Below are 10,760 nucleotides of genomic sequence, written 5' to 3'. Positions count from 1 at the left end.
CAAAGTCACACAGCTGACAAGCGGCAGAGCTGGGGTTTGAACCTATGACCTCTGACTCCAAAGCCCGGGCTCTTTCCACTGAGCCCACTGCTTCTCACCATGTCCTATACAATGTCCTATGTGAGTTTTTAAGTGTCCTGGTTTAATTTTGGTCATTCTTCAGTGTACATTTATTTCAATATACTAGTATCCAACATAATTTTTGTTATCTAGGCTCCCCCTAATCCAGACCTTTTCTTTCTCTTACATATTGATGACCCTGCCCTTACCTTGGCCTAAACTTTTCCATTGCAAAACCATCTGGCAGCAATCAGGATGTCGATATTATGGAAAGCAATCAAACAGTGGTATTTGTTGAGCACTTACTGTGCACAGAGCTGTGTATTAAACTGTGTACTAAGCGCTAGAGCACAAAAGAATTGGTTGACACTTTCCCTGCCCTCCCAGAGCTTACAGTCTAAAGGGGGAAAGCAAATGTTGAGGATCTATTCTATCCAAACGATGACAGCCAATACAGCCACTAAATCAAAATGAGGTCTATTTCCAACACAAGTTGACGCATGTGCATACACACATACACACAAACATTAAATGACTAAATGCTTATTATCACCACCCCCACTTTGCATTAGTGGTTTAGTGTTTGTCCCTGTATCCAAGCTTCTTCCCTCTTTGATCAATCAATCAATCGTATTTATTGAGCATTTACTGTGTGCAAAGCACTGTACTAAGCGCTTGGGAAGTACAAGTTGGCAACATATAGAGACAGTCCCTACCCAACAGTGGGCTCGCAGTCTAAAAGGGGGAGACAGAGAGCAAAACCAAACATACTAACAAAATAAAATAAATAGAATAGATATGTACAAGTAAAATAAATAGAGTAATAAATATGTACAAACATATATACATATATACAGGTGCTGTGGGGAAGGGAAGGAGGTAAGATGGGGGGATGGAGAGGGGGACGAGGGAGAGAGGAAGGAAGGGGCTCAGTCTGGGAAGGCCTCCTGGAGGAGGTGAGCTCTCAGTAGGGTCTTGAAGGGAGGAAGAGAGCTAGCTTGGCGGATGGGCAGAGGGAGGGCATTCCAGGCCCGGGGGATGACGTGGGCCAGGGGTCGATGGCGGGACGGGCGAGAACGAGGTACAGTGAGGAGATCAGCGGCAGAGGAGCGGAGGGTGCGGGCTGGGCTGGAGAAGGAGAGAAGGGAGGTGAGGTAGGAGGGGGCGAGGGGATGGACAGCCTTGAAGCCCAGGGTGAGGAGTTTCTGCCTGATGGGCAGATTGATTGGTAGCCACTGGAGATTTTTGAGGAGGGGAGTAACATGCCCAGAGCGTTTCTGGACAAACACAATCCGGGTAGCAGCATGAAGTATGGATTGAAGTGGGGAGAGACACGAGGATGGGAGATCAGAGAGGAGGCTGATGCAGTAGTCTGTTGTCTATAATTCCTTACAACTGGTGGGAAGAGAAAAGGGTAAGAACAGAGATGGAGCAGGAAGCAGCCCCCCACCCTCTAACCCCCCACTCCCAGCCCCGAGGAAGCGACACGGTCTCTGCCCACAAACACGGGCTCCTCGCCTACAACCCTGCAGGGGCGGGACCACCCAATCCGGTACCACAGCTACGGCAGGGGCAGCCCCTCTCTGCCCTCGACCACTACCTTCTGGGCTTACGGCACCACTTTAAGTTCTGGGTTCTTTGTTTATGCTATCTGTTAAGTGTTTCCGGTGTGTCGGGCACTCTACTAAGCATAAGGATAGGTACAAGCTTACTGGACTGTGATCAACCTGATTACCTTGTATCTACCCAAGACCTTAGAACCGTGCTTGACGCAGTCTATTACCATTAGATCATTATGATTATTTTTATTATTAGATTGTTATATGTGTTATCATTATAATGATTATAATTATATTATATAATTGTATATTATGTTTAGATATCATATAGTATATAATTAATAAAATAGGATATGTATAATAATCATAGTGCTATATTTTATTTTGTTATAGTATTATATAGTGTATTATATATGATATATTGTGTATTATGCAATATATAATACATAATGTATTATATATCAAACAATTACTACAATAATATAACACTATATTATAATTCCATTATCATAGTATTCATTATTATGGTTATATTATCTTATAGTGATTATATGATATATTATGTACTATATAATATGTGATTATATAATATATTAGGTATTATGTAATATGTGGTTATATGATGTATAATTACATAATTACATAAGATATAATTATACAATATAATTATATAGCATATAATAAATGATATGGTTACTATACTAAGATGATATAAAAATATAATAAATATTATAATTATTATAGTGTTATATTATACTAATTATACAATATAGTGTGTGTTATATAATATGTAATTATATTATATAAGTACATAAACATGTTATATAATTGCTATTAGATGTCATATCTTGTTATAACATAATCATATAATTATGTAATATAATTATATTATGCTGTATTATGTAATTATATGATGTCATTGTATACAATATAATATCTGTTGTGATTATATTGTTATTTACGTATGTCCTATCATATATAATATATTATGTGATTGCTATAACGTGATTATGATTGTAATAATACTATATTGTTGTGTTTTATTATTGTTATTATTAGATTTATTATTACATCATGTCAAACATGGGACTTCCAATTTTAATCCCCATTTTACAGATGAGGTAACTGAGGCATAGAGAAGAAGTGACTCGCCCACGGTCACACAGCAGACTAGTGGTGGATTTGGGATTAGAATACAGGTCTTTCTAATGCCCAGGCTTGTGCTCTACCCACTAGGCCATGCTGCTTCTCATGAATGGAGAGGACAGTGTCCCAGCCCTCTTACTAGAGAAGCAGCATGGCTTAATGGAAAGATCCCGGGCTTGGGAGTCAGAGGTTGTGGATTCTAACCCAACTCTGCCACTTATCAGCTGTGTGACTTTGGGCAAGTCACTCAACTTCTCTGTGCCTCAGTTACCTCATCTGTAAAATGGGGATGAAGACTATGAGCCCCACGTGGATCAACTAGATTACCTTGTGTCTACCCTAGTGCTTAGAACAGTGCTTGGCACAGAGTAAGCACTTAACAAACACCATCATCATTATTATTCTTAGAGGGAGTGGGGTAGACAGACCAACGTTCAGACACAAGGAGGTGTAGACAAACCGACAGCCATAGACAGACAATGAGCATGCATCACCTGACACTCAGCCCACACACCCCATGCGTCCGTCAGTAAGGCATCCTCTGTCCCAGCCCTTCGGGACCCTCGACCCGAGGTCCAGCAGTCACCCCAAAACCAGGCCAGAGTTTCCCCAAGCCCAACGCTATCTGATCCCAAAACCTTCCCCCAACCACCCCCCACCATCCAGCCTACATACGCCCCCAACCAGTAAGGGCAGGTCTCCGCCTCCAGCCCCTCCCTCCCTCCTCAGACCCCCAGCCCTGAACCAACAAAAACAATCATCCCCCCGCACTCCCTCCCCAATTTCCCATATCCTCCCCAACCCCAGGCAATGCACATCATATACACATCGTTAGCAATGTCACAACCCATTAGGCGCCCCCAAAAACCCTCCCTTGCCCCCCAACATGTATATTTGTCATTTCTGAAACCCTGGAATCACCCCCACCAGCCCCACCCTAACAGCACGCCCTCCCCCACCTTCATCATCATCATCATCAATACAGTGGTAGTCATCAGCAATCCCAACAATCCCAATCCCACACCCACCCTAAAAAAGGGGGGGAGGGTTCTTGCTGGAACAGCCAGAGCCCCCCTCCTTACCTGGGCCCACGGCGGACCACGCTCTGTCTCCTATCGTCTTCCAAACTGGGGTGGGGCTGGCTCAGGAGCCTTATATAGGGCAGGGAGGGGACCACGGCCCCTGGACCCGCGAAGGGGCAGTGCCTCCTCACTTTAATTAGAAGCACTTGGGTTGATTGGGGCTGGGGGCGGGGCTGCCCTTCAACATTGCAAACCCCTGAGCTCCACTCTGTTCTTTAGCTGCAGGCCAACAGGGGGGTCTGCCCCAAGGGGGCTCTTTGCGGAGATAGGGTTGATCAATCAGTCAATCTATCAATCAGTCATTCAAGCACATTTATTGAGCTCTTACTGTATGCAGAGGATTCATTCATTCATTCAATCGTATTTATTGAGCGCTTACTGTGTGCAGACCACTGTACTAAGCGCTTGGGAAGTCCAAGTTGGCAACATATAGAGACGATCCCTACCCAACAGCGGGCTCACAGTCTAGAAGGGGGAGACAGACAACAAAACCAAACATATTAACAAACAACTAAAATAAATAGAATAAATATGCACAAATAAAATAAATAAATAAATTGAGTAACAAATACGCTCAAACATATATACATATATACAGGTGCTGTGGGGGAGGGGGAGGGGGCTCATTCATTCAATCATATTTATTGAGCACTTACTGTGTGCAGAGCACTGTACGAAGCGCTTGGGAAGTCCAAGTTGGCAACATATAGAGGAGTCCCTACCTAACAGCGGGCTCACAGTCTAGAAGGGGGAGACAGATGACAAAACCAAACATATTAACAAGATAAAATAAATAGAATATGTACTAATAAAATAGAGTAACAAATAGGTTCCAACATATATCATGGTACTAAGCGCTTGGGAAAGTATGATGTACGAGAGTTAGTAGATACCTTCCCTGTGCACAATAAGCTCAGAGTCTAAAGGGGGAAAGAGACATTATTCATTCAATCATTCACTCATTCAATCGTATTTGTTGAGAGCTTACTGTGTGCAGAGCACTGTACTAAGCGCTTGGGAAAGTACAGTACAGCAAGAAAGACAATTCCTGCCCACAATGAGCTCACAGTCTAATTAATCTATTGGTGGTATTTATTTTTGCGCTTACTGGGTGCAGAGCACTGTACTGTCCTAAGTGCTTGGAAGAGTCTGGTACAACAGCTTGAGAAGCAATGTGAGAAGCAGCAGGGTGAAGCGGATAGAACAGGGGGCTGAGTCAGAAGGGCATGGATTCTAATCCTTGGGCAAGTCACTTCACTTCTCTATGCCTCAGTTACCTTATCGGTGAGCCCGTTGTTGGGTAGGGGCCATCTCTATATGTTGCTGATTTATACTTCCCAAGCACTTAGTACAGTGCTCTGCACACAGTAAGTGCTCAATAAATACAACTGAATGAATGAATCTGTAAAATGGGGATTGAGACTGTGAGCCCCACTTGGGACAGTGACTGTGTCCAACTTAATTTGCTTGTATCTACCCCTGCACTTATCCCGTCTGGATTACTGTATCAGCCTCCTCTCCGATTTCCCATCCTCCTGTCTCTCCCCACTTCAATCCATACTTCACGCCGCTGCCCGGATTGTCTTTGTCCAGAAACGCTCTGGGCATGTTACTCCCCTCCTCAAAAATCTCCAGTGGCTACCAATCAACCTATGCATCAGGCAGAAACTCCTCACCCTCGGCTTCAAGTCTGTCCATCACTTCGCCCCCTCCTACCTCACCTCCCTTCTCTCCTTCTCCAGCCCAGCCCACACCCTCTGCTCCTCTGCCACCGCTAATCTCCTCACCGTTAGGCCTCGTTCTCACCTGTCCCGCCGTCGACCCCCGGCCCACGTCATCCCCCTGGCCTGGAATGCCCTCCCTCCGCACATCCACCAAGCTAGCTCTCTTCCTCCCTTCAAAGCCCTACTGAGAGCTCACCTCTTCCAAGAGGCCTTTCCAGATTGAGCCCCCTTTTTCCTCTCCTCCTCCCCAACGCCCCTGCCCTACCTCCTTCCCCTCCCCACAGCACCTGTATATATGTTTGTACAGATTTATTACTCTATTTTACTTGTACATATTTACTATTCTATTTATTTTGTTAATAATATGCATTTAGCTTTAATTCTATTTGTTCTGACGACTTGACACCTGTCCACATGTTTTGTTTTGTCGTCTGTCTCCCCCTTCTAGACTGTGAGCCCGTTGTTGGGTAGGGACCGTCTCTATATGTTGCCCACTTGAACTTCCCAAGTGCTTAGTACAGTGCTCTGCACACAGTAAGTGTTCAATAAATACGATTGAATGAATGAATGAATGCCTGAACCAACAGGATGTGAAGCCGACATGGGACTCAGTGCTTAGGCCTCCTCTGCGTCCGGGGCAGAAGAACGTGGTGTATCTGATGAAACTGACGCTTTGCTGGAGGTTTTCGACTGGTCCCATCCGAAACCTGGCCTTTGAAGACACACACACACGCACATACAGAAAGAGAGACACACCCTGAAATAGAGTCACAGAGAGAAGCAGCCTAGTTTTTGCGGACACTATTTTCCCCCGCTTCAAGCACGAGAAGCCTTGTGGCCTAGTGGATAGAGCCTGGGCCTGAAAGTCGGAGGATGTGGGTTCTAATCCCAGCTCTACCATATTCATTCAATCATATTTATTGAGCGCTTACATAGTACTGTTCTAAGCGCTTGGGAAGTACAAGTCGACAACATATAGAGACGGTCCCTACCCAACAATGGGTTCAGTCTAGAAATAATAATGATGGCATCTGTTAAGCGCTTACTATGTGCAAAGCTCTGTTCTAAGCGCTGGGGGGGATACAAGGTGATAAGGTTGTCCCACGAGGGGCTCACAGTCTTAATCCCCATTTTACAGATGAGGGAACTGAGGCTCAGAGAAGTTAGGTGACTTGCCCAAGGCCACACAGCAGACATGTGGCAGAGCAGGGATTAGAACCCATGACCTCTGACTCCCAAGCTGGGGCTCTTTCCACTGAGCCATGCTGACTGTTGTGAAATCTTGGGTAAATCACTTCTATGCCTCAGTTACTTCAACTGTTAAAGAGGATTAAGACTGAGCCCCGTGGACTCAGGGCACATGGTACATGGTACATGAACTGTGTCCAACCCAATTAGCTTGTATTTACCCCAGTACCTATTACAGTGCCTGCCACAGAGTAAGTGCTTAAATAACTGTATCTCCTCCCCTGTTCTCTCTCCCTCCCTCCAGGCTCGCATCTCCTCCTGCCTTCAGGACAACTCTACTTGGATGTCTTCCCACCACCTCAAACTCAACATGTCCAAGACAGAGCTCCTTATCTTCCCTCCCAAACTTTGTCCTCTCCTTACCTTTGTTGGGGTAGAGACACGCTAATCAGATTAGACACAGTCTAATGAGGCTCACAGTCTTAATCCCCATTTTTCAGGTGATGTAACTGAGGTCCAGCGAAGTTAACTGATTTACTCAAGGTCACACAGGAGATAAGTGGCAGAGCCAGTATTAGAACCCAAGTCATTCTGACTCCCAGGCCCAGGCTCTATCCACTAGCCCACACTGCTTCTCGAGTAAGTCCACAGAAAGCTTACTCTCTATCATGGGAGATTTTGCCCTCTCTGAGAGCATTTCCCCAGGAGGGTCCCTGACCCTTCCCCAATTTATCCAGAGCCTTTGGGGCAGCGAGAGACTGGATATGAAATTTTAACAATGGACATAAAAGAACTCTTCTGCTTCTAAATATTTCTATCTCCCAAAATAGAGCATAAGTTTCCTGTGGACAGGGAACTTACTCTAGATAAAACATGTCCAAGACCACCTGCCCATGGGGGTTTGAGGCCATGCTCCGCTCTGTCGGTCTGCCTGTCCATCCTGGTCCTTGTGGGCCCTCAACTGCTACTGAACACTTTCAAGTCCAACGTTAAAATTTCATGTGGAGTCTATCTCTGCCACAAAACTCTGGATAAATTTGGAGCAGGGGGCGGGAGAGGGGGCAGGGATCCTCCTAGAGACACACTCTCAGAGAGGATGAAATCTGGGTTCTTCCACAAAATGGCATATGTGATGCCATCATGTTTCTGGCAGGTGTTTCTGGCAGACATGTCCCTATCTGGTGTTTGCAAGGATGTCAGAGACCACCGTAGCCCAAGTGGTCAAAGCTCCTCGGGTCAGGCTTGTGGGGAGGGAGAGAGAGGATGGGGAGTGGGAAGCAGAACCAATGTGGGGAAAGTGACATGAGGCCAGATCCCCAGGCTACGGTTTGGAGTGGGGGGGGGGGGGGGGTGACACAGCAGCTAGGAAAACACAGGGAAGGAGGGAGGGAGGGAGGGGGCCGGAGATGTCCGGGGCCAGCTCCATGTTGGGTCATGGAATCCAGGGAGGGATCTAGAGGGGAGAGGGCCATGACCAGCCCCAGGGGATCACCTCCAGGCACCTATCTGCTCCACCTCCCACCCCCAGGCAGGTGCTCAATGCTTCTGCACCTCGGGAACAGGCCTGTGAGAAACCTCCCCTCATGTGTGGGGAATTGCTGAAACCGGAATGTCGGCAAACTGAGTCCAAAAGTGGAAGCAATCATTTCCATAGAGGCATTGGATAAAACAGGGGTGAGTTTAATTCTGAACATGTTGTAGCTTCTACTGGTGGGTATTAGCCGTTTTCACATTCTTTTTCAGTCAGAACCTAGAAGAGGCCAACTCACCTTATTTACTTCTCTTGTCTATTTACTACTGCATTTCTTATTACCCAAACTATGTGCTCTAAACAGCAAGAACTCTTAGCAATAACAATGAACAACAAAAGTGGGAAATGTGATTTTTTTTCAAATCACGTAACTGGAATTAGGAATCTTCCAGATCCCTGAACTAAACTGGAAGTTCTGGAGATCTACTGGCTCCAGCCATGTTCCCTCTGTACCCATGTAGCTGTGCCCCCCACCCCACCCCACCACTCCCACCCCTCCCAGCCCATCTTCCTTCCCATGGCCAGAGGAGCTGCGGCAGGAGAAGAGAGCAGCAGTCTGGGCCACGGACTCGGGAGGCTCTCTCCGATCACGCGACTGCCAGCCGGGATCGAGCGTCCTCCGGACCAGCCGGCCGGCCCCAGCATAGATAGCACCCTGGGCTTCATTCCCTGAGCGGCCCCGCTGGCTGGCAGCCATCCCAGCGGGTCTGGGTAGGAGCAGGGAGAGTGACCGAGCCCATCCTCCCATGGAACCCCAGGTCGGGAGGGTGGGGGGTTGGGGGGCCCTGGTCTCAAGTCAGTCCAAGCGGCACTACTCCCTGTCGAGGAAAGCCTTCCTCTGCTGAGACTGGGAGGAGGCCGCTGGAGCAGCCTGAGGGCCAGAAATGTGGGCACAGCACTTCGCTGTGGGAACTGTGCCCCGATGCCATTGGGGCAGGTGTTGTCTGAGAGTCACGTGAAACTATCAACTTGTCAAATATCGGGTCTGCGGTTCTCCGATCCCTGTCGTCCTCTTGGTCGCAAACCCCACTCCGAGTCCCGTGGGGACTCAGCTACTGTTGGAAGATCTGCGACACACACCTCCCAAACTCCTCCAGGATCAACTGCTCTGCTAAACACTTGGGGTAGTTTGCTTGCTCGGCCTCTTTCCCCCGGGCCAGGAGACGAGCACAGGTGGCTTTGACTGCTTCCCAGGAGATGTGCGGCCCAGGGGTCCTGTAAGGAAACAAACCGGTTAAGCGGCTGATGTGGGAGGGACCCCAGAAATGAGGTCAGGAGAGGGGTGGGGACCCACGGGAGTCACGGGAAAAGGGAGAAACCACTGTCTCAGCCAGTGAGGGGCACTGTCTGGCCCCTAGACATGCTAGGCGGAAGCAGTGGGGTGGGACGGGCCAACAGCTTGGCTGTCTCTGCACTCGGCTATCCCCTCCTGCTGCTCATCTGCCCGGACTTTGGGAGGGATTGAGGCTCCCCAGGGCTTCAGAGCAGCAGGGGGCCGGGCCGGGCTGCAGAGGCAGGGTCCGCCCCTGGGTCGGACAGGCAAGCCGGGGTCACCCTCCCTAGGACCAGTTCTGAGACTCGGCTAAAGACCATCTGAAGTTTTCGCTGCCAATGTTTCCATGTGGGTTGGCTCTAAGGGTCTGATGTGCCCTGGTTAGATTCTGGCCAGAAATGGAGACTTCCCACTAAGAACTCTTTTCAAAAACACCCTTTGCCTCTCATGGACCCAAGCGATGTAAAAATCACCCTCAGCCTTTTCCTTTTCTTTAAACTAGGCAGCCTGATTCCTTTCAACCTTTCCTCTCCCAAAGTACTTTGGGAGAGGGGTCTGGACACATTCTTTGGGGAAAGATCCAGAAAAGGCTTCCTAGAGGGAAAGTTAGAGAGGTGGAAGGCAAAGTCAGGGGGGTCGATCAGTCCATCCTAAACCACGTGGGTGGTTGACTGAAGGTCCGGGAGGAGCGACCGGCACCCGGCTCTCCTACATATCCCAGTGCCTCTGCCGGAGCCAGACTGCCAGGCCAGAGAGACGGTGGCCCCGATCCAGTAATGTTCCTGGTCTTTGGGTCTTACAGAGAACCTCTGGTTTAGTCCACTCCTTTGCACAAATGAACAGGTTCCTGTACCTCAGATGCCTAAAAGATACTAAGTTAAACCTAAGAGAGATAAGTGCAAATCATTCTGGATCTGTCTCCCTTGTGAGGTTACAGTCCCCCTTAGACTGAAAGCTCACTGTGGGATAGGAATGTGGACTCTCCCAAGCACTTAGTTCAGTGCCCTGCACACAGTAAACACTCAATAAATATGGTTGATTGACTGATTGATTAGGTTGTAGATTCCTCGAGAGCAGAGATTGGATCTTCTATGTCCATTATACCCTTCCAAGTGCTTATAGCAGAGCTCTGCCCACAGCAGGTGCTCGATACCTCCTCTTGATGGATTGACTAATCCTCTCTGACTGACCGCTGTC

At 47.8% G+C, this 10,760-nt stretch overlaps 1 protein-coding gene across 1 annotated transcript in view; it reads right to left on the bottom strand.

Moving 5' to 3' along the window:
* Positions 1-8,805: 8,805 nt before the first annotated feature.
* The window catches only part of TESMIN (testis expressed metallothionein like protein), a 36,852-nt gene continuing 34,897 nt past the window's right edge, over positions 8,806-10,760 (bottom strand). The window contains exon 10 of the mRNA XM_038764960.1: positions 8,806-9,505. Coding sequence (XP_038620888.1) covers positions 9,343-9,505 — 163 coding nt within the window. The 3' untranslated portion in view covers positions 8,806-9,342. The remainder of the gene's footprint in view (positions 9,506-10,760) is intronic.

Source organism: Tachyglossus aculeatus, chromosome 22, assembly GCF_015852505.1.
Source record: "Tachyglossus aculeatus isolate mTacAcu1 chromosome 22, mTacAcu1.pri, whole genome shotgun sequence".
NCBI lineage: Eukaryota > Metazoa > Chordata > Mammalia > Monotremata > Tachyglossidae > Tachyglossus > Tachyglossus aculeatus.
Note: the sequence above shows the minus strand (reverse complement) of the source record. Positions and strands in the feature narration are given on the sequence as shown.